The sequence below is a fragment of the Equus quagga genome, chromosome 13 (genome assembly GCF_021613505.1).
Source record: "Equus quagga isolate Etosha38 chromosome 13, UCLA_HA_Equagga_1.0, whole genome shotgun sequence".
Taxonomy (NCBI): Eukaryota; Metazoa; Chordata; class Mammalia; order Perissodactyla; family Equidae; genus Equus; species Equus quagga.
In genome coordinates this window covers 76,155,989-76,179,268 of record NC_060279.1, presented here as the reverse complement: position 1 = coordinate 76,179,268, position 23,280 = coordinate 76,155,989, and the positions used below count along the sequence as shown (strand labels likewise).

The following is a 23,280-nucleotide window of genomic DNA, read 5'->3' as shown; positions in this document are numbered from 1 at the left end:
GAGAAGGAGGAGCCATAGGTTGGAGGAGGGGTCCCCCTCTGACCCACAGGCAACCGATGAGTGGCCCAGCCTGAAGGGCCTGCCCGGCAGCGTCCTGGCCACGAGCTGAGGCAGCCAGACCAGCAACTGCCCACAGAACCGAGAGCGTGGAGAGGACGGGGCGCTGGGAGCGAGGAGAGGACGCTGCCAAGCTGCAGACGATGGGGCCGCACCCCCAGAGCCACTGCAGGCATGAGGGAGGGTGGAGGGGAGGCTGGGGCCGAGCTCCTGACCCAGCCCTGGTCCACGCGCAGGGCCCCAGCAACCTCGTCCTTACGGCGGCCTGAAGGAGTCTCTGTTGCGGCCCAAGGAGCCTAGCACAGGGAACCCTCAAGCTCCATGTACCAGAAAGTTCCAGTGGAACGAGCCAGAAGAGGGGTCGGAGCGTCAGGATAAACCTGCACTCTTCACAAAGGCACCTCCACAGCCCAGCCCTGGGGACATCATCCAGACTCAGATCCTGGTCTGCTAGGCCCCGCCTCTCCTCAACAGCCAACCTGTGTAACATTTCGCTAAAACACAGAACTGATGTCCTCACAGCCTGCAATTCCTGTGTCTGCCAGGAGACGTCTGCCTTGTGTATTTGTTTTCTCATTTCCTAACAGCCGGGCGCTTTCCTTCATACCGTGGGATACGGACCGTGCCTTCTCCTCCTGTCTCAGGAATCCCGCTCCTTGCTCATTCCCTCCCTAATGTCAGCTTCTGCAGTTTTCTGGAAGCTTCAGCACTCTGCCTTTAGTGGGGCAGAAACCCGCCCTGGCTGCCGTGTTCTAAGCCGACAAGCCCTGAGTTCGCAGCCCGCGTGCCGTGCGGGCCCCGTCTTACCGACGTGGTAAAACGTGAAGCACATGGTCATGAGGTTCCTGGCGGGCCCGAAGTCATCCATCTGGTGGCACCTGGAAGCAGAAGCAGGCTGAGTGGCCACAGAATCGTCCCACCCATGTGCCCACCGCAAGTTCACGAAACGAGACAAGAACACTGGGTAAACGCGTCTACACGAATACGTCACTCCCTGGACGCCATGCAGGAGAAGCAACAAAGATAACCACCCTCGGTCCAGTCAGGCCACAGCCGGGGCCCGGGGCTCACTCTGGGCGGGAGGAGCTCACGGTCCACCAGCCCGGCCTCCTTCACCTTCAAGGTGGAACAGCCAAGGCCCTGGAAGCTCAGCCCTACACGCGGGAGCCGCGCCAGGACTGGAAGACGGGCCTCAGGACTCAGGCCAAAACAGCGGCCCCGGGCCACGCGGCCTCCTGCCCCTACTTTGTGGGAATTAGCAGTGAGTTAGAGGATATTCTCCTGTCAGCAGGTCTTAGACCTGGGCTACATCAGAACCACCTGGAGGGCGTATTAAGCTGTGGGTTGCGGGGGCCCACCCCCAGAGTCTCTCGTTGAGCAGGTCAGGGGCAGGGGCTGAGAACATGCATTTTTTTTAAGGCATGCTTTTTTCTTTTTCATTTTTGGTGAGGAAGATTGGCCCTGAGCAAAAATCTGTTGCCAATCTTCCTCTTTTTTTTCTCCTGAAAGCCCCCAGCACGTGGTTGTATATCCTTGCTGTAGGTTCTTCTAGTTCCCCTATGTGAGATGCCGCCTCAGCACGGCTCGATGAGCGGTGCGTAGGTCCATGCCCAGGATCCGAACCAGCAAACCCTGGGCCACTGAAGTGGAGCGCATGAACTTAACCACTCAGCCACGGGGCGGCCCCGAGAACACGCATTTTTAACAAACTACCTTGTGAGGCTGATGTTTGGATGCTCCCGGCCCGGGGACAGCACTTTGAGAATCACTGGGAATGTGAATACCGACCTACCCTACGTCATTCACTGACGCTCACACTAAATGCTTATATACCAGAGCCTTTTATGTACTAACAAAGGTCCTATAAGTGTAAAGGATTATACTCTTATAGTAAGATCATGAGATACACACAGATCTATTCAACTTAGCAGACAAAAAGGGGGTGGGACTTCAAAAAGAGGGCCTGTCTGCCACCAGGAATTTGCACAGTTATGGCTGCTAAAGCAACGATGATGTCCACTGCAGCACTGGGAATCAGAGAAGGTGAAGAGGAGGCATCGAAATGCCCGTCCGTAGGGCACGAGCTGAAGAAATGACGGTGCATTTGTATGTTAGAATACCACAGAGCCATTACAAATCAGAGCTGTACGAAAACATAACGCCTTTTCTGGAAAAATACATGCGTGCTGGTACGGGCATCATCAGAGTGGTTACCGGTGGGAGAGGGACCAACAGTGAGAGACCAGAGAGTGAAGGACGCTCTCCTTTACACGCGAGGCTGCTGTGCCCTGCGATCCTGTTCTCTTTTCTGTTTAGTTTTTAGCCTTGGACCAGTACTACATAAAAAGACATCAACAGAAATTATTTAGACAGTGGGATTAGGGCCATTTTTGTTTATCTTACTATAAAAATAATATAATAAATTTAAAGAACTAAAGCACAAATAAAACCATAAAAGACTAAATAAAAGTAAAAACTAAAGACACTAATAAACTAAAAATCATAAAACTCATAAATTTTAAAAAGTAAGGTTTTTTTTGCAGCCATACAAAAATATATACACTCACGGACAAAGTGATGGGAAGATTTTGTGTTTTGGAACTTGAATTTACTTTTTCCCCCAAACTTGTTTATTTAAGGAAAAATTCAAAGGAAATGGAGAATTAGATAAACATGTTACCAAGGGGGGCAGGTGCAATCTACGTAAGACAGGGATTCACGAAAATTCCTATAGACACGAATGTCTGGAAGCTGAAGCGTCCTCTCAGGGCAGAGAGCGCGCTGACACACGACAACCCGGGGGCCTGCTTTAAACCACCTCCGACTCGATCCCGGCTTAGTGTGGGGCACCTGCGGCCTTCCTCAGCGACGGTTTCTCCTCCCTCCACCCTCGCCTGCTCCCAGACCCAGAAGCCCCCCGCAGGAGCATATCCTGAACTTGGGATATTCTGAGCAAGTGCAGGAAAAATAGGAACCCTCCTCTTTTTTGGTAGTTTTCCTCCAGCATGTGTCCCCTGTTCGTGGTGGAATAGAGAAAGGTGAAAGACACCAAGACACGGAAGAATTAGGGTTCAAGAGAGCAGCTACATTTCTGTTGGAAAAGGAGGGGCGGGAAAAGTAAAGCAGGGTTTTCAGGCCTGGAAGGACAAAATGGACACAGGGATGTGGGGACATGGGGTTGTGGCCGTGGTATAAGCCACGGGGCCCGATCTGCTTCGAGGCCACACTGAGGTGCTGGGGGCCCGGGGCCGAGAACGAAGGCTGCTCGGCTTCCCCAGGCAGAGCTGCGTCCCCTCCCTTTCACACTGCGGAGGGCACGAGGCCGGCTCCGATGCGAGCCCCAGACGTGTGAAGCGGGTCTGGCAGCCCTACAGCCACGGGGCCTCAGGAGGAGAGAGCCCTTGAGTCCGGTGGCCCGCCTCCCGCAGCTACAGGGAGGCAGCGAGGCGCCCTTCCCACCAGCCACACTGTCTCAGGCCTTCTGTGATGCGCGGCTCCAGCAGCGCCTCCCCGGCACTCAGGGCCCGCTCTGCCCTCCAGTCGCGTCATTAAGGGGGCGGTTCCCTAGTCGGAAGCTCTTCCCACAGGAACTCAGGAAAGCTCCACGTCTCAGCTGGAGGAGGGCAGGGCCGAACTGTGTACTCACAGCCCGTCCCCAGGACCCGCCTGGAGCAATCCACTCACATCGGCTGGGGTCCTCTCATCCCCATGGCCATGCAAGGACCGCCACCTCCCCGGGGGAGATGCTGGTCACAACTTCTCTGTTTAGCCCACGCTGGGCCTACCAGAGCGATTTCGAGCTGATGACTCGTGTGGCGGTGGCTCCCTACTGGGTTATTCTGGGCGGGAAAGGGAAGGAAGACAAGCCCGTCAGGACGAAGGCTTTGAGTGACAGCGTTACTTACTCGAACAGGACCACGGCGAAAGACTGCACCAGGCGGTAGAAGGTCGGCTCGGAGACACACTTGGAGTTGCAGCGCTGTCACGAGAGGGCAGACGTGTCATCAGGCAACCAGAGCTCAGCGAGGCTGGGGGCTTCCCACGCGGAGCGTCCCTACACACAGGCAGCTGGGAGGCAAGCCCAGGACAGCCGCAGCCCCCCTGCTCCATGGGAACCAGGCCCCAGCGGGTGCCGGCATCAGCACACGGCCATCACTTGGGGAGCAAAGGCGGATGGTTTCCCGCGTCTCCTTAGGAGATGTAACAACGAGGAACTGCTCCCACTCACCCACACACGGAACAGGGCGGAGGGACGAAACCCCCAGACGACAGCACGGGCCATTTCTGGATTGTAGATTTACGAATAGTTTCTCTATTTTTGCTTATCTGCATTTTCTAATTTTTCTTTGAAGAATCAATTACTTGCGACAAAAATACTTTAAAAACTAAGAACTTAAGCCGCTTTACAGAAAAAAAAAAAGAACCTACTGGATATTTATAAAGCTTAATTCTTTTCTGAACTTACACGGCCGTCACTGTCTTGAATATGTTACTGAATACGTGGGTTATTTAATGAAAACGTGCATGGACATGGCCCACATGCTTGCTTTTAAGAAACTAACTTTTCTGGAACTTTTCTGTGGTCAGCAGACCAGGTTGCTCGCTCACTCCTTTCTAGTGGGGCATCCAGAGGAGCTCCTCCCACTGCCCACTATCCCGATAGGCTTTTCTGGAACATCTTCAGACAAGCTTCACTTTGTTTTCTGTAGGGTCACCTCCCATGACTCTTTGCTCCAGACTAGACCAGTCAGGAGACAGTGAGTCTGTGACCCGCCGCCAGCCCCTGCTGTCACCGGCTCACCTGGGCGCTCACGTAGCGTGCAAACCACTCCCGGCCTTTCCCGTTGTCGCTGCTGCAGTACTCGCCAAACTTGGCCTTCTCCTCCTGGTCCAACTCCTCCCTGAGCGAAAGAGCGGAGGGAAAAAACAGAGAAAGCTGTCAATCCTCTGGAACAAAAAGGATGCAGTAGTGGGAAGAGGAAAGGGACTAAGTCCTGCACCCCAGCCGAGGGCCGACGCCTGACTTAGAGCAGCTCAGCCCAGCCTCCAGGCAACCCTGCAAGGAAGTGGTACTATTTCTAGTTCAAGGACAAGGAGACTGGCTCGGAGGATCCGATACAGCTGGGGAGACGCGAACGGGAGCTCCTTGCAGACCGCCTGGCTCCCAGAGCATGCTGTTCCTTCCACGGCTCTCCCACCTGCACTAACACGGGACGCGACCCTCCGAGGGCTCGGTCCTCCAGCTCCTCTTCTCACCAATCTTCGGTGCTGAAGTGAGCGTGGAACCACCCCCTGAATTCACGCAATTCAGCCCAATCTGCTCAGTCCCAGCAGGACACACTGAGGCCAAGGAACCCCGAGGGGCCTGATGCCACCTGTGGCCTGTGGGAAGGAGGGCGCGGTTGCTGGTTCCACCGCGCATCCAAAGAGCCACTGCTCACGTCTCTGAAGGTCCCCAGCTGTGTGTGAGGGTGGGGACCGGGGGACCCCAGACACGGGGGTCGCCCCCACCAGGGTGGACAACATGCTCACCTGGTCTCAAACCACCTTTGATCACCCTTCTTGGGGGGCCAGCACTTTACCCCAAATTCAACAACTGAAAAAACGAAGCAGAAGGCTCAAGATCGATGGGCTTGTGCATTTCATTTATTTAAGGTTTTGTAGAAAACATCTTGGTCTCATTTATCCCCAAATACCAACACCAGATGAAATATGGGAATTTGCCAGCCACTGGCAGTGATTTTTGGAACGCTTCTGAGAAGGCATGCAACTCCGTCGTGCACGTTCCATGTTGCCAACAGGCTGCCGCAAGCGTAGGCTGGACTTCCTGGCAAATTAGCAAGCTTCTGGGCTTTCTCGCCTTCCATTAACCGGGCGTGCTGAGAGGAGGCTGACTGCATTCAGCGTTAGTCAAACCGAACAAGCAGGAAGCCACATCCACTGCTCTCCCAGAACGCATTCAAAAACATAAATGCGTTTTTGGGCAGTCAAATATTTTGGATTATCATAGTCATCTTTCCTTTTTTAACCACGTGGAAATCTGAGGCACACCTGAAAAACCAGTTTGCAAACAAGGGACGTAAGTCACAGTAGAAAATACAGTCGTGTGTCGCTTAATGACGGGGACACGTTCCGAGAAACGCGTCGTGAGGTGATTTCGTCCTTGTGCGAACATCAGAGAATGTACTCACACAAACGTAGATGGCACAGCCTTCTACACACCCAGGCTATGTGGTACTAATCTCATGGGACCACCATCGAACATGCGGTCCATCCTGGACCAAAATGTCATTCTGCAGCACGTGACAGTAAGGGACTCTTTGCACAGCGTCAACAGGCAGAAATTCTTCTTAGCGCTTCAATGAAACTGGAAAAGCATCCCTTCGGCCAGCGCTCCCCAGACTGTCTCGAGGCCTTGTTACAATGCAAGCGGGTCTGGGGGCCCAGACTCTGCATCTCTCACAGGCTCTGGTGATGCTGATGCTGCGGGTCCGCACATGACAATCTGAGTAGCAAGACCTCCAGCATTTAAGATGCTGCTGTGAATGATGCGAGACCAGCAGTCAACCCCTGGAACCCGTGAATCGGGGTTTGTACGCGTCCCGGTCCCCAGCTGAGATACTGACGCATGAAGGCGGGAGAGCCAGAGGGCTTTCCACAGACTCTCTCTCCTCAGTCTGCGTTCTCACTCCATCCGCTTCCTGCTGCTCCACCCGTCAACCCGCCTGATCCACCTCTTCAAGGACCACAAAAGAAAGGCCAGAAAGAGGCGCCAGGAAGGGTCCCCATCCCAGCAGTGGCTTAAGGCTCAGCTGCCCATGAGCATCCCAGGGAGCACAGGTAACTAAAACCTTCTTGTCTTATGTTGTCCCTAAATTTTTTTTTTTTTTGAGGAAGATTAGCCCTGAGCTAACATCTGCTGCCAATCCTCCTCTTTTTGCTGAGGAAGACTGGCCCTGAGCTAACATCCGTGCCCATCTTCCTCTACTTTATATGTGGGACGCCTACCACAGCATGGCGTGCCAAGCGGTGCCACGTCCACACCCAGGATCCGAACCAGTGAACCCCAGGCCTCCGAAGTGGAACGTGCGCACTTAACCACTGCGCCACCGGGCCAGCCCCTGTTGTCCCTAAATTTAATGGAGCTGATAACTGCAGCCCCCTAGCCCAGTATGACCCCAACACCGGATGCCAATGAGTAGCTAATCTGAAAGCGCTCAGATGCTGTGGAGGCATCTTGGGTTCAGCAACGATGAGGTGGCAGTGCCAGTGGGGTGGTCGGAGCAGCAGGTGGGAGGGAGGAGGTGACGAAAATTCCCCACATAACTATGTGCCGCCCGGGGGGGGATGAGAACCTCCGAGGTGGCCCATCACTGGCTGGTGAGGGACCGGAAGCCCTGGCCCCAGGTGATGTCCTCTAAGGACGGAGACGAGAGCACAGAGCCGGGCTGGGAGCTTACCCTCCAGAGAAAATCTTCTCCACGTAGCTGCGCATGAACTCCCTGAGCTCCAGGGTCTCCTCGTCCTGGGCCGACTCGGTGCTTTGGGTGGACGAGAAGGACTCGTTGGAGGAGGAGCGGCGGTACTGGTCCCAGGGCGGGTGTGAGGGCGACTCGCCCATGTCGTTCTCGCTGTCCGCCGACTCCGTGGTCTCACTCTCGGACGCGCCGTCGCCCTGGGAGCCGTCTCCATCCTGCAGCTTTGGAAGCAGGGCCTCCAGGGGCGAGGAGGCGGGTGGCTCAGTCCCGAAGTCAATCAGTGAGCCCACGGGGACCTCAGGGGTCTCCATGGCTCAGGTGGGCTGCCGAGGAGGACGCCAGGCGGGGAGGCCGGGGGACTGGCTTCTCTGATGTGTCAGCGGGAGCCCGAGGCCAGGGGGGAGCCCGGCAAGGGCATCTGAGTTGCTGGGGAGCCGCTGGCCACCAAGAAGGAGCTCACGTGGCCCTAAGGCATCTGCAATGGAAGCACAGACACACACGTGTTGTCACCATGAGAGCTACTCCTCGCACAAGGGGAACTCAGCACCGAGAATCCAGACTTAATGAATCAACCGGGTCACAGATTCCTTGTAGAGAATAGGCTCCAAGCTTCCAGAATCTGGGACATCTCTACACTGATGTCATTTTCCTACTGTCCACTTTCTGTTGAACACCCGGTATGCGGTAGGCACTCAGCAAATATTGGTTGAACAAACGAACAAATCAACACCAACAATCAGGATTTCTCCAAACTAAACAAACAGGCGTCAAGGGTACTGCACGTGCTGGCCCTCTCCCCGCCTCAGCCTACCAGACGGAGGCCAACGAACGAAAGGGCTGACCCCGTCCAGGCTGGAAATGGAAAATCACCAGGCACGCACCTGCTGGCTGGCTGTCATTGGGATCAGCGGCTACGGAAGGGAAGACGGGAAAATCTGTCTACGCTAAGCACGTGGGCCCCTCACCTCCGGGACTCGTATCTCTTCCTTCCCGGGCTCCTTTCTTAGCGCTCTTCCACACCAGACCCAGAGCCTCCCCAGGCCGGCAGACATATGTCCCTTCCTGTCATCCCTCTCTAACCCTCCGATGGTTTCTAAGTGGCATTTGCCGTCTGGACCCAACGTCCCCTTCCTGCCCCTTTCCCTGCACTCCGGCCAGCCTGGATGATGGCATTCACCTTCTGGTGTGTGTTCCTTCTGCTCGTTAGCCGGGCGGTCCTCTCCCTTCTCCCTGCATGCCTTCTTCCTTCCCCATACCCCGGGGTTCCCTCCATCCCTCACCGCCTGGCTTAGTACCACCTCTGCCGAGACGCTTCGCTCCACCCTATTCAAGACTGTTGCCCGCTTCCTCGGGGGGCCGCTGGCATTTTATTTACACTCATTTATAATTCTGCTTGTTTGACAGGCACATATCAGTATTTTTAATCCCCTGGAGGGTGGACCATGCCTTAGCCAACTTTGCAGCAATCTTCGTGCCCAGTGCAGAGTCCTGACTAAGCGTTCACTGCATGTCTGCTGAATGGACGGACAGACCTGACCGTGAACGTGCCCGATGAGCTGGGGTCAGTGATGTGGGCGACACAGCAGCAGAGGTGGGGTCAGAATCTTCGCTTCTAGACCAGATCTCCTGATGGCCAGTTCAGGGGTCACCTGCCAGTCCTGGGGTGACCCTCCCCCGACAGTGACGAGCGGCAGACAGCTGAGCAGGCGGTCAAAGCCCTCTTGATGCGTCAGCTCCTCCAGGCCAGAGCATGTCTTGAGCTGGGGCCACGTCCCTCTCCTCACCCTCTGCAGACCCCCAAGATCGAGGACAACACCTGGCGGACAGGTGGCTGCTGACGTCGTGAATCTAATGTGCCTTCTGAGAGTAATTCAATATCAAAACTGCACTGGCTCCCTGTGAAGAGCTTAATGTTCACGAATCGATTATGGGTTCCTCCAAATTCCCCAGCCCAGCATATTTTTAAATGCCCTGAGTCAGGAAGATGGAACAGCTGGCTCTGAGTCATCGGAGTGGCAGTGGCTCCCCCTTCAGCAGCGTCAGTCCTACAAAGCTGGCCTTGGTTCAGAAAAGAGAAGGGGGAACCTCAGCTCTAAAGATCTTTCTGGGCCCGAAGAGCACCAGGGGCTCTGGGAGCTCAGGCGGCAGCACACCACGGCTCAGAGAGCTCGAGGTACGGAGCGCTGGCCGGGCACAAGCCATGTCCCGAGCCGTGGCCTCTGCTCTCTGGGCTGTGTCCCCATCTGAGACATCCAGGTCGGGTTAGATCTCTAAGGTCCTTCTGACAACCACGTTCTCAGACTCTCCAGAGAAGAGAAAGTCACACCTATGATAACACGCCTGATCTTAAAAATGGAAAATCACACACCAGGAAAAGGTTTGCAGTCACTGAGATAGGAAAATTGAGCCAATCCTATCTCTATTATAAATTCACCCAAATCCAACAGAAAAATCTATATTCTAATAGACATACAGACTACTCGAATAGGCAAGGTGCACAGGAGGAAATACCATTATTAAATGCTTAGACAACTCTTCAACACATACTATAACCACACACATGGAAAGGCAAATTAAAAGTTAGGTACCATCTTATACTACTAAATCAGCCAAAATGTAAAAATTATAATCCAAATGCTGATAAGTTACAATAAACCTAACATTCTCCAACAATCCTGGCAGTGGCGATAAGTAAGTAGTGATAAGACTCTAGAAAGCAATTTCTATAATTCCCATTTTTCTTTCCTCTGATCCAGGAATTCACATGCCTGCAATTTACCCTAAGAAAAACAATTCAAAACACTCAAACACAGTTACGTGGAGAAAAATGCTGACTACAACAGTATTTCTAAATGTGATAAACTGGGGGGAAAAAATCTAAATATCGTAAAATGGCAAAAAATTCTAACAATTTGATGCCATAGTAATCAGTGTATATGATGAACTGGAAACCAATTAGAACATCAGTGAATGACGTTCACTTTATAGTTAAATAAACGAAATACTCTACAGTCAACGAATATTTACTGAATCCTACTGCATGCCATCCTCTGTTCTGGGCACTGGGGATACTGAAGTGAGTGAATTTTAATTTTACTATAATTATAATGATGTACACACATGAAAAAGGACTGGAAAGGAAGAGAGAAGCGTATCACAGTGATGGCAATTTCTCCTTCTTATTTTGTTCTTTATCCTAACACTGCAGTTTGCGATAAATAAGAGTTCAGAGGGAAAAGGAGACAAGTCACATGTCATGAAACATCGCCAGCGGTCTCTTCACCGGAGCAGAACGGCCGCAGCATGAGGTGCAGATCAGGCCGAATCATTGTGGCTATTTTGGGTCCAGCCTGAGGGCCCTCGGAGGCTGTGAGAAGCTCTCCCAGCGCCTCCCTAGCTCGGAAATTCTGGGAGTCATGAGTCATCCTATCCCAGAAGCCTCCTCCATGGGCTCAGGAAGGGGGGGCCGAGTGACAGGGACAGGCACAAAGTGAGAGGCCTAGTGCAGTAGGGGAGGAAGCAGAAGGGGCAGGAGGGCCCGGTCTGGGGCCCGGGCCTGTGCAGAGCAGCATGCTGTGACCCACGCCAGCGCCCCCTCAGCCCAGGGATCCCATCCCTCTGGAGAGAAGGCAGGGGCGCCAAGCCCGGTCATGAAGCTAAGACGCCAGGGTGGAGCGGCGTCTGTGGTAAGGGCCTCGGAAGCAATCCCACCCTCTTCCTCCAGGAAGCAAGCAATCCTGGCCTCGGTGTAGGCCAAGGTGCCGGTTGGCCAGAACAAGCAGGATCGCCCACCTCACGTGACTGCCCGGGTTCTACCAGCTGGGGGACACAGGGAAGTGGGCCCAGCGGGGACCGACCGCACTGTCCCCACTCAGGGCCAGCCAGGTGCTGCCACTCAGGATGGCGGGCCCAGCGGGACCAGATCTAAAGAGCTTCCCAAAGAACGCTGACATCTTCTGCATGAAACCTTCCAATTCCTCAACACTGGCAACTAATTGAAATCGACCGCAAAACCCTCGTGGGCCACAGAAAACACACCTATGGATTGCACCCCAATGCCCTGCTCTGTTCTCCACACAAGGAGGCTCCCCGCAGACTCTGAGACTCGGGGCTTTAAATCGAGAGCGCAGATACTAAAAGGGCTTTTCCGCAGACTTGGAGCAGAACGAACCTTGCCACAACTGCACTTTCACAATTCACCTCCTAGGCCCTACGGCAGAAGCTTCCACCGGCCAACTCAGGCTGAAATTCTAGGTCACCCTATCACTTCTGATGGCCTTGACCACCCATTCATTTCCACAAATGTTTACTGAGCAGCTACTATGCATAAAACCATACGGAGCATCTGGGGAGGTGTGTGTGTGGGGGGGTGTGTGCTGGAGGGTGAGGCGAGGGTATGAGACAGTTAATAAAATCAAAACCCAAACACCTTTGGCGGCACTAAGTGCTGCAGGGTGACGTCCCTGAGTGCTGGGAGGGGGCTTCTGCGGACTGGGGTCAGGGAGGCGGACGTCTGAGCTGAGACGGAAGGAGGGTCTTCTGAGCAGAGGACAGTGGTCTGGGCAGAAGGAACAGCCCGCACAGAGGCCCGAGGCAGCGATGGCTTTGGAACGTTCAGGAACCAGGAAGGCTGGTGAGGCGGAGACGGCTGCTCATGGGGAAGAGGTGAGCCAGGCGGGCCGGGCCACACCTCCCAGGAGGGTTTGTCGTCACAGCGGGAGCCTGGATTGTGTTCTAAAGCCGAGGGGGCGGATGGAGCCTGAGCACAGGCAGCGTATGGAGAACAGGACACAGGCAAGGGGGCCAGCGGAGGCGGGCTGTGGTGCTCACATTCTGGGGGGGGGTTTCCTGACTTCCTGCCGCCAGCTGCTCCCCCACCCCACTTCCCCCCACCCTACTTCCCCCCACCCTTTTCCCGCCACGGCGCCCGGCTGCAGAAGGAACTCGGAAGGAGATTGCCTCCCTTCCGCGGCTGCTCAGCCGCATCCCCACCCGGCTTTGCTCAAACTCTGATTTCCCCAACGCTCAGGGCCACCAGAATTAGGATTCTCTAGCAGGTCGGCCTTGAGCAACCGGATGAGGTTCCCTGGGGGAGAATCCGGAACTTTCTGTAACTCTGCCCCTTGCCATCGACCTCAGGTGGCTCCCGTTTGGGGCCCCCAAGAACCATTGAACATGCTGTTCCTCCCACAAAAAGAAGAGACCTCGAAACCTCGCTGGAGCAGCGCACACAGCACATGCTGGCTCCCGGTGACATCCATCCATCGAGCTTGGCTTACACTCGCCACATTGCTAAACCGAGGCTGGGAGAGGCCAGGCGGGGCACCGCTCACAGCCAAGAAGTGATGGAGCACAGAACCCAACACAGGTCGCCTGCAAAGCCCTTGCTCACTATGTTGCCCCACAGTGACCTGTCTGATGCTCTCCCGGGACACACGTCCAGAAGGTCTGCTCATTAAGGCTGAGAGGGTACTGCCAGCGTACCCTCTCCAAAGTCTGCAATGGGGCCCTGCACATGGGTGGGTTTCACATGTGCACCTTCCTTCCAAATCTAAGGCCAAAACACCGCCCACCCCAAATCCCTAAGTCAGATCCCCTCACTCTCGGTTTCAGGAAGAGCAGGTCCACGCTGCAGACGAGGACACGGGGACCCAGCCGTGCCTCTGGGGGGCCAGGACTCCCCTCCCCGCAGCTTCTGACTAAGGCATCTGGTTTGAGGACTCTGCCTGATGACTCTCCAAAGAAAACCCAGCCCCCTTCCTTGAGTTCCAGCTCCACCCAGACTCAGACTGGGAAAACCATCTAAATCTGTGCTACTTTCCTATTTTTGAAAGCATGAATTTGAATTTTTGATTTCCCTAATCGTCTGGGTCAAAGGTCCCTCGCACACCTCTCTATTTTGAGCCTTCTCCAACCACAACTTGAACGTCAGCTGCTGGGGCCTCATGTGAAGCAGTGAGCAAAGCTCCCGTACGTCCACCTTGCTTGGCCTACAGGTGGCGGAGGCCAGCGAGGACGATGGGGCTGAACTGCACACACACAGAGATGCACTGCGGGCGACCACCCTAAAGGCTCCAGTTCATGACGCTGTGAGCACCAGCTGACCCCGAGCGAAGGTGCTGCCCAAGCGGAGAGGTCTTAGGCAGGAAGCAGAGCGTTAGGAACTCCCCCACGGTCATCGGACTCATGTTAACACAGACTTAACCCCCAGAGGGCGGTTCACTGCCTGCACGGGGCGCCCTGCTTCATTCGCGCAGCCTTCTTTGACCAGCACAGCCGCGGCTCAACTGAACGCCCTCTGTGGCTTTGCAGTAAAGCTCATTCAGAAAACACGCCCCAAGAAGCCAAGACAAGTCTTTCTGTCTCTGCGGTTGTGGCCACAGGTGTCCTGAAGTGCCTGACTCTGCAGGACCAGTGACAGAGGGAAGGGTCAGAGTGACCGCTAAGGAGGCCAACGACCCTTAGCCTGTCCAGGAATGGGCCCAGGGCTCAGGCAGGCACAGACTTCGGGTCTGATGGCATTGTCTCAGCTGGACCATCCTAAAGACCCCCAGAACCTACGAATATGTCACCTTACTGGCAAAGGGACTTTGCAGACGTGATCAAGTGCAGGGCCTTGAGACGGGGAGATGACCGTGGGTGACCCGGGTGGGCCCAACATGATCACAAGAGTCCTTGTAAGAGGGAGGCGGGATGATGCTATGATGCTGGCTTTGAAGGTGGAGGATGAGGCCACGAGCCAAGGAATGTGCGTGGTCTCCAGAAGCTGGAAGACGCAAGGGAGTAAAATTCTCCTCCGGGGGCTCCAGAAGGAACCAGCCCTGCTGACACCCTGGCATCAGCCCCGTGAGGCTGATTTTGGACTTCTGCTCCTGAGACTGTAAGACAGTAAACATGTGTTGTTTTAAGCCACTGAGTTTGTGGCGATTTGTCGAAGCAGCCACGGGAACCGAATACTGACAACTAGGATGTTAGGACATAAATACTCAAGTTGTTTGGATAATCGGGGATTGTTCTGCCTAGGGGTGCCAGAAAAAATGACAGACACTACGGTGCCATGAAAGCTTGGGATCCTCTGGCCTAGAAAGGAGGCCCCAGTGGAGGGGGGATGGGGGGTCCCATGCCCAATACATCACATCCCTTCTCTGACACAGGAGCTTCGAGCCCGATGCAGGACTTCCCGTCCATTCCTGTTACATGGACTCTCCCCAGCACTCGGTTGAGCTCGTGGAGGTCATTTAGTTGTCATTTCCCTTTACTATAAACGTGTCGTTGGAGCAAGGTCTGGAAACAGAAGGGCGAAACCCCTTGATCCCACCATACCGACATCTCCTCTCCATTTGTGTGTGTGCCCTTCTAGTCTGTGTCAATAGGCAAACACTTTTTTACCATTTCAACACGGAGAGAAACCTGAATGCCTCTTTTGCACTCAGCTAGCATCCACCCTCTTGTGACATCCACAGACATGCAGGTGACCCTGCTGAATAGACCCGCCCGTACCCCCCCCAGTCCCCTGAAGAGCGTTTTGTTCCAAACTGACTGACAGAGGTCGACAGGTGCCTGGAGGGGCTGCAGGAATGGAGGAGACAGGCCTGGCTCAGCTCTCTGCCCCGGGGCTGTGCTGACCCACGTGCTCTATCAGCTATTAGGTTACTGCTATCTGTCCGTGCCCAGCTCCTCAGAGACACAGTAACTCATGGTCTCACTGACACAGCTGGCGGGGAGGAGAGAGAGAAGCGGGGACCTTTGACACGTGGCTAAATGCAGCCGCCCTGTAAGGACAGAGACTGCCGTGGATGCAACGGACGGAGTGTACACCGGCTGGGTTCCGTGACCCTCCTCACCTCCCCTGCGCACCCTCCCTGGCAGCCTCAGAATAACAGGGTGGGGGACCTAATCCCCCCCACGCCCCCAGCTGGGCACAAATAATCAGCCTCACAGCCCAGCAGCTCTTCCTGTGGCAACATCTGCACTTGTTCAGCACACTCAGTGCTCCCCAGGAGCCCCTCCCCCTCCGCAGTCACAAAGCAGGGAAGGACAAGGACCCAGTGGGCTGGCCTGTGCGGGCTGTGGTGAGGAAGCCCCCGGAGCCCAGCTGCACAGCCCAGCCCAGCCCCCCAGCGCCCCAGCCAGACCACAGGCACGAGCCGAAGCGCCTGACAACACGCTTCCTGACGCTCAGAACCTCTCCCACCACGAGACCACAGCGAGGACCTTCATCTGCCCTTGCCACGGGCTGCACAGCTCGACCCTAAAGCTCCTGACGAATAAATCCGCTCATCACTTTTTGGCTGGGTGATAAGTGACTTTGCCTTGGAACCAGGAAGAGGTTTTGGCTGTTTGGGGCTAAGAAGGCACACACGGAGCCAACTCGGTGCAGGCATTTGTCTGGGCAGAGCCCGCTACTACATGAAGATCAGATCCCCTTGGTGATACAGGGACGGAGTGTCACAAACCTGGGGACGTCAGAGTGAACACCCCCACGAGGGCGCCTCTCCTTCTCCCTCTCTCTAAACACCAGACGTCCCAAAGGGCTTCTGGCCAGCGCCAGATCACAGCCCACTCACGGCTGAACTCTCTGAGGAGTGCCTGCAGTGCTGACACTCTGATTCGGTCATCAGAACAGGGTCTGCGCGCCGCAGGTACCGGGGAGGGAGGACTGAGCTTCTGCTGTGGATGCTGCGGGGGCTGCTGCATCCCCTGGATACGGACAGCAGGAGCATCTCAGGAGGCTGCCGGGGCTACTCCTGTGGGGGCGAGAAGGACGGGGCAGCTCCACCCCACCCCTCTGCAGCCGTGTGCAGGCACACCTGGGTCCCACACAGGACGGCCTGCCTACTGGCCGTGGCTTGAAAGAGCCGACCTTGCATGAGGGAGCACGTCTGAGCCGGGCCGACGGGAGTCCTCTGAGTCCTGAGTGTCGGGGCTTCTCTCCAGCGGGCTGCATCTCCTTGTGGTCCAGGATCTGATCTCAGACCTGCGAGGAGCAGCCTCGTCTGTTTTCTTCCCTGCGGGTCCCCAGAGCTAGGTCAGCGCAGGCACACAGAGAATTGCTCTGTGAATGCGTGCTGCTGTTGAAAACTCGCAGGTCAGGGGTCGAAGGTGCTCCACCAGCCACAGGCTGCTTCCTCCACCCCTGCACTAGTCTGCAAAGCCAGCTGGCCCGCCCGCCCACCAGCCCATCCTGGTCACCGCCACACTCTTCCTCCCACTGGCCGAGGCGCTGCAAGAAGGGAGAAAGCAGCTGAAGGGCCGTCCGAAAAACACCCCACTGCCCATGTATTTCTAACTGAAAGGGGAGAAAGCGCTCGGGCCACCAGTTGACCTTTCGGTCAATAAAGTTCATAAGCTCTGCCCCTAAGCCACTCTGCTGGGCTGCACGAGAGGAGACCACACAATTCCTGACCTCAGTGGGCCTCCAACAGAAGCCAGGAGGCAAAGAAAACTCATTTAACAACTCAACGGAAACACCAACAAATCTGTTTTCTGTGTAAAGTGCTGTGCAGAAAGCACTATCCCACGAAGAGATTTCTAGGCCCAGTCTTTGCAAGTCCATTCCCAGTAGAGAGAAAAAGACAAGTACGTAAGTGATCATGCGATGGGTGGAGGGTGGCAGGGGACAGGGGCCTGGGGAGACGTCGGCTCGGAGGAGGTGAGGACTCAACCCACAGCAAGGAGGCTCCCAGGAAGACTGCCTGAGGGAGGCCTCAGAAGCTGGGCAGCGCCTGCCAGGGAGAGGGGAAGGGAGGCACCCTCGGAGAGCGACATTTCCACTGGGTGGGCTGTGAAACGGCGTGCATCTCCCTTCGGTCTGTGGGACGTAATGAGCTACCACTGCAGTGTGGCCTCGGGAATATCTTCATCACCACCTTGTCCTCACCTGAACCAGGGACTTCCCAGGCATCCAAAAGATCTCTGATGGGCAGGGATCGAGAAGCAGCCTCCCAGGGCTGGGCTTTTCCAACTGGGCACTGATCAGGAGGGGCACGGGGGGAGATCTGGGGACGGGAAGAGCGTCTCTGGCATTCAGGACCCACGTGCAGGATCCTGGATCCCAACCACGGGCCCTCATGCCATCCATCGCAACAGAACCCCCAGCTCCCCCGAGCGGGGACACACCTGGCATGCGGACAGGTGAAGCCGGATGGCTGTAGCTCCTACGAGAGTCTGGGCTAGAAACGGATTTGGGGACCGTGAACCAGAAGCTCACGTGAAGCGCAGAACCACTCAAAGGGCAGAGAAGGGCTAAGCCACAGGGCTGGTGTGAGACCAGACAGGTGCGGGAAGGGGGCAGCAGCAGGTGTGGGGAGAAGAGAAGGAGACACTGATGTCAGAAGAGCGGGCGCAGGGTGGCCCCAAAGCCCCGTGCAAGGCATCGGCTTAGGGGTTGATGGGGTGAGAGCCCACGCTGGTTAAGAAGCCTGGAAGTGAGCACATGGCTGGGGCAGTGATGCATTGCTACTCATGGCCTTCACAGGGGAGGTCTCTGAAATCAGATCCCTCGCCTTGGAGGAAGCAGATAAGGTGTGGGAGGTGAGAGAAGGGCGAACGCAGACCTCATTTCAAAGGGGAAGATGCGGCCTCTGTGAAACAGACTGCGCGAGACACCCATGTCGGGGAACCTGTGGAGGCTCTGTGAGCTCTGAGCACGGGCAGCGGTGAGGACCGGCAGCGGTGAGGACCGAGGTCAGAATCTGATGCAGACCAAGCTCTGGGGCGTGTGTTCATTTCTTACAGACTCAGAGATCAAGGGACTACCATGGAAGCAGTGTGCTGGGTTTTAGCAAGTACTTGACAAATCATTACAGCTTTGAGGACAAGATAGGAAAATGGCCTGAACCTTATATTAGGTAGATTTATAAATACTTTATTTCATTATCCTAAAATGTACTTTTTTGGTTTTTTTTTGCATTTTAAGGTCTGATCTGAAATCAAATGTGTCTTATCATTTCTCCCAGCCAGGCCCATCATTGATACAGCTGTCACTGTCGGGAGACAAGACAGATCCTCTTTTTTTTCTTTAAGCAATTAAAAAATAAATTCAGGGGTTGGCCCCGTGGCTGAGCAGTTAAGTTCGTGCACTCCGCTTTGGCGGCCCAGGGATTCTCTGGTTCGAATCCTGGGTGCGGACATGGCACCGCTCATCAGGCCATGCTGAGGCGGTGTCCCACATGCCACAACTAGAAGGACCCACAACTAAAATACAACTATGTACTGAGGGGCCTCGGGGAGAAAAAGGAAAAATGAAACCTTTAAAAATAAATACATAAATTCAAAAAGTGCATAAACCATCAGGATATCACGCAGTCAATTCCCACAAAGTGAATGCTCCCATGTAACCACCGCCCACCTCAGGGAGGAGAACATGACCAGCGCCCCTACACCCCTCCCCGGCCTCCCCTTCTTCCCTAAAGGGAAACGGCCTGAGCCTCTGTAACGAGCATGTTGACGGCAGATAGGAGGATGTTTCACAGAAACCCACGGTCTTGGAGGCTCTGAGACCAGTGCAGAAGAACAGGCCTCTGAATGTGAAGAAGTTCTAGAAGGACTTAGCCAGTTTATTGTGCTTATACTTTCCTCTGTATTACGGACAAAAGTGATGCTCGGCAATCACCTACATCTAAGTAATTTCAAAGGAGTTCTTTCAATAAGGACAGAATAAAAATTCGAAGTCATAAGAAAGCATTGTGTGACAGCTTAAACGGCAGTGTTTAATCTTTCTTCACAGTGAATAAAATAATGATGAATCTCACAACTGATGAGGTCTTAAATTCGATGAAATATGGTGGTTGAGCCGCCTTGCCCAGAGCCAACTGGGAAAGATGTCTATGGCTAATGGGCAGAGGACTCCAGGCCAGGCTCCATCCTACACCTGCATTAACTACTCAGCTGTGAAAGCAAATGACACATCGATGGAGAATGTGGGGGACATAAAGCCAGAGGGATAGTTAACTCAGAGAATGACACCATCAGGACCCAGAAAGATTTTGGCAGACTTCGCTCATGGGTTGACTCTAAAAGACGCCTCTTTAAACCCACAATCAGCTATCAGCTCACACCTGTTGGGATGGCTATTAAGAAAAAGACAAGCACTAACAAGTGTTGGCGAGGATGTGGAGAAAAGGGGACCCTCGTGCACTGTTGGTGTGAATGCAAATTAGTGCAGCCACTATGGGAAACAGTACGGAGGTTTCTCAAAACGTTAAAAATAGAACTAACATACGATCCAGCAATTCCACTTCTGGGTATTTATCCAAAGGAAATGAAATTACCATCTTGAAGAGAGATATGCACCCCCATATTCATTGCAGCATTATTTACAACACCCGAGACATGGAAACAACCTAAGTGTCTAATGACAAAGGAATAAAGAAAATGTGGTGTGTCTCTCTTTATATATAGACACACACACAATGGAATATTATTTGGCCATAAAAAAGAAGGAAATTCTGCCATTTGTGACATGAACGAAACTTTGAGGGCACTATGCTAAGTGAAAGAAGTCAAAAGAAAGACAAATATTGTATGACCTCACTTATATGTGGAATCTAAAAAAACTGAACTCATAGAAACAGAGATTAAATTTGTGGTTGCCAGAGGCAAAGGGTAGTGGGTGGGGGAAATGGGTGAAGGTGGCAATAAGGTACAAACTTCCAGTCACAAGATGAATGAGTCCTGGGAGCGTAACGTGCAGGATGGTGACGATAGTTAACCATACTGTATTGTGTATTTCAAAGTTGTTAAGAGAGTAGATCTTAAAAGTTCTTGTCACAAGAAAAAAAAAGTATGTCACTATGTGAGGTGATGGGTGTTAACTACACTTAGTGTGGCCATCATTTCACAATACACACATTTATCAACTCATTATGTGGCACACCTGGAATGTATACAACGTTCTATGTCAAAATCTCATACAACTGGAAAAAGCAAGAAGTAAAAGACACCTCTTGACAGGAAATTCATTCATTCACTGGGCGTTTGCTGAGGGCCTTCCACCTGTCAGGAATGATGTGGGAGCAAAGAGGAGACGACAACACGGTTTCTGCCCTGGAGTAACTCATAAATTGCTAATGGGGGAGTCTGACCTTTTGACCCAAAGTCACACAAGTCCAACACTGAGAGGCAGTCCCTCAGTTGACGGCAGGCATGTTATGAGTCATTGTGTCCGACAGGAACAACAACAGAAAACTCTAAACCGACCTTCAGCTGCATTGACAAAACTACACGATCCAAAACAGAGGTGACGGCTTCACTCAACTCTGCTCACCGGTCAGGCCGCTCCTAGAACATTACGTCCACTCCCACACCTTGAAAGGAACGGTCAGCTCTCTTACGGCAGCCATACCGAGTAAACACGGCCACCAGCCCACACGCATTGTTCTTAGTGAGGCCCAAAGCAACCCATTAGGGATCCATCGTTTTGGAAAAATAATCAACTTGCAAAGGCGTTTTAATTGAATAAATACTTGTAAGACATTTTTAAAAAGGAAAGGAAAAAGGGAGACAGCTATTGAGAATCTGGAAAGCATCCAAAAAAATAAAAATGGAAACAGAAGCCCACCTGATAATTATGTGACATGAGCAACGGCAAGCGAGTCGAGGACATTTACCGTGGGGGTTAGTGAGTTGGGAGACGGGACAGCGGTCTTCAAGGCTGTGAGGAGTGGCCACGTGACCGAGGGGTCAGCGTGTTCTGTGCTGCTCCACAGGGAAGAGCCGAGCGCAGGTGGAGTCCCAGCAAGGCAGCGGCCCCCCACACACAGTCCCTCCAGAGTCTCCTCTGCAGGGAAGCCAGAAGCGGAAGGTGGACGTGAGCCTGTGGGCGGGTCACCAGCAGGAGAGGCCGTTGGACCTGTAGGGTTTCACGCCATTCCCATTCTGAGATAACATCCTGTGACACTCCGTGCAGGTTTTTCTCCACTGCGGCTGTGAGAATGGCAATATCTGAAGATAACTCCTATTTTATGACCTCCAGGAAGAAGGAAACGCTAGGCTACAACGTTCACAGTTCACAGGGAAGAGAGATAAGGGACCAGGTGCTGGCTCCTTAATGCAGCGCGAGACTAACTCAGGGTAAGTTCTCCATGAAGCCTTCCTAAGGAACTGCGACTTCGCTGGGTCAGCTTCAGAACCACGCTGCCAGCTGGCTGCTCAGCGCTGGGCATGGAGCCAAGGAGGAGACAGGGTCCTCGCCTCACGGAGCACGCAGTCTCGAGATTCCACCTCCCTTGATTCAGCAACCGTGCGGAAGGCTCCAGAACAAATCCCAATTCACCATGTTGCCAGAAAACAGATGGGTCCAGGAGGTCAATAAGCCCCACGTGGATGAGGGGGGAAGGAAAAGGAATGCTACAATTACAGATCAATGCTCCCCAGAGTCTAAGTCTGAAATTTCTTCCTTTTTCAAAAGTTGTCCTAAATCCCAATGCAAAAGTCACCTCACATAAGCATTTGGGTATGCATTTTGCACCTTCCTCATGTTTAATTCATTGCAGATTAATTCCTCAGTGAACTGGTGAGCCCTCTTGTTTAAGGCGACAAGGAGGAATTTGGTGACAGGTGTTTTCCATTAATTTTCACTAGTAACTGAGTTGGTTCCACTCTAACCAAATGTTAGAATTTACTGTAGGGCACGTCTCCCCCTGCGAGAGCAGCTGCACCTCTGCAATAAAAGAAGGACACAGCTGACAATTCAGGGACAGCTGGATTCAATTTGGATATAGACTGACTTGGCCTTCCATCCTTTTGGGTAATTTGGCAAAATAAATGCATATTGCCCCAACCCCTGGGATGCAGACAGCCACACTTTAATTACTGGATTGGGAGAGGCTCCTTAAAAAATTTGGGGCTTGGGCCTTTTCCAAAGAACCCCAAGGAGGTTAGGGACGGAAAGGAACAAACGTCCATTCTCTTTGGGCTTGGTGATTTGCTGCCGTTGGCCCAATGAAGGGCTGAAGCAAAGAGCTGTGCACGCTGGACATCTGGGTGTCTGCAGGAGAGGAGGCTCTGGGCAAATCTTCCTGGACACAGGGGCCACCTGGCAGGCTGCGGTCAGCGCTCTGCTTAAAAGCCACTAGCATCCTTCACCACTTAGCCATGACATCAGCATCCTGGCTGGTGGTCAAGGCATTCTGCAATCTGGAGCTGGTCAGTGCTGCCCACACGGCTCTCCAGTGGCCACAGCTCTCCAATGGGGACGCTGCCACTATTCAAACGCAGACTCACATAAGCATTTGGTGGCTGGTTTCTTCAAGATGGAAGTTCTGCTTTAATCAGGCTAGCCTCATCTCTCTCTCTCTCTCTCTCTCCTGCACACACATACACACACACACACACACACTCCATGTCTTTGCTAATGCTTTCTTCATTTCCTTATATACGCTACCCACCTCCTTCTGGTTAAATCTCTTGGCACATCCAAAACCTGCTCTTCAACATGAAGAAATCTGAAAATTGTTATTGTGTTATGCTTGTGTTTTCTCTAAGGCATCTGAGGTCTTCTGAAATGCTCCCTAATGTTGAAACACGTTTAACAATATTTTGAGAGTCTATTTATTTAACTTATCCCAAGGAAACAACCTAAAACATGCCAAAAAACCTATACGTAGCATTATTTGTAACAGCAAAAAAATCAAGATAACCTAAACGTTCAACCATAAGAAAATTATGTAAATTCTGTAACATTAATTCTGACACTTCATTGAACTATTACAGAGAGCAATAATTACAACACAGCACCACAAAA

The 23,280-nt window shown here is 53.4% G+C and overlaps 1 protein-coding gene across 3 annotated transcripts in view; it reads right to left on the bottom strand.

Moving 5' to 3' along the window:
• KIAA0513 (KIAA0513 ortholog) overlaps positions 1 to 23,280 on the bottom strand; it is a 55,604-nt gene that overhangs the window by 12,797 nt on the left and 19,527 nt on the right. For 2 of the 3 annotated variants that reach the window (XM_046683890.1, XM_046683894.1), the window contains exons 2-5: positions 7,518 to 8,010; positions 4,859 to 4,958; positions 3,963 to 4,036; positions 865 to 935 (exon numbers count right to left, since the gene is read on the bottom strand). In XM_046683890.1, coding sequence (XP_046539846.1) covers positions 865 to 935; positions 3,963 to 4,036; positions 4,859 to 4,958; positions 7,518 to 7,846 — 574 coding nt within the window. In that variant the 5' untranslated portion in view covers positions 7,847 to 8,010. Of the gene's footprint in view, positions 1 to 864; positions 936 to 3,962; positions 4,037 to 4,858; positions 4,959 to 7,517; positions 8,011 to 21,096; positions 21,120 to 23,280 lie in introns of those variants that run through there. The other variant, XM_046683891.1, reaches the window with a different exon arrangement.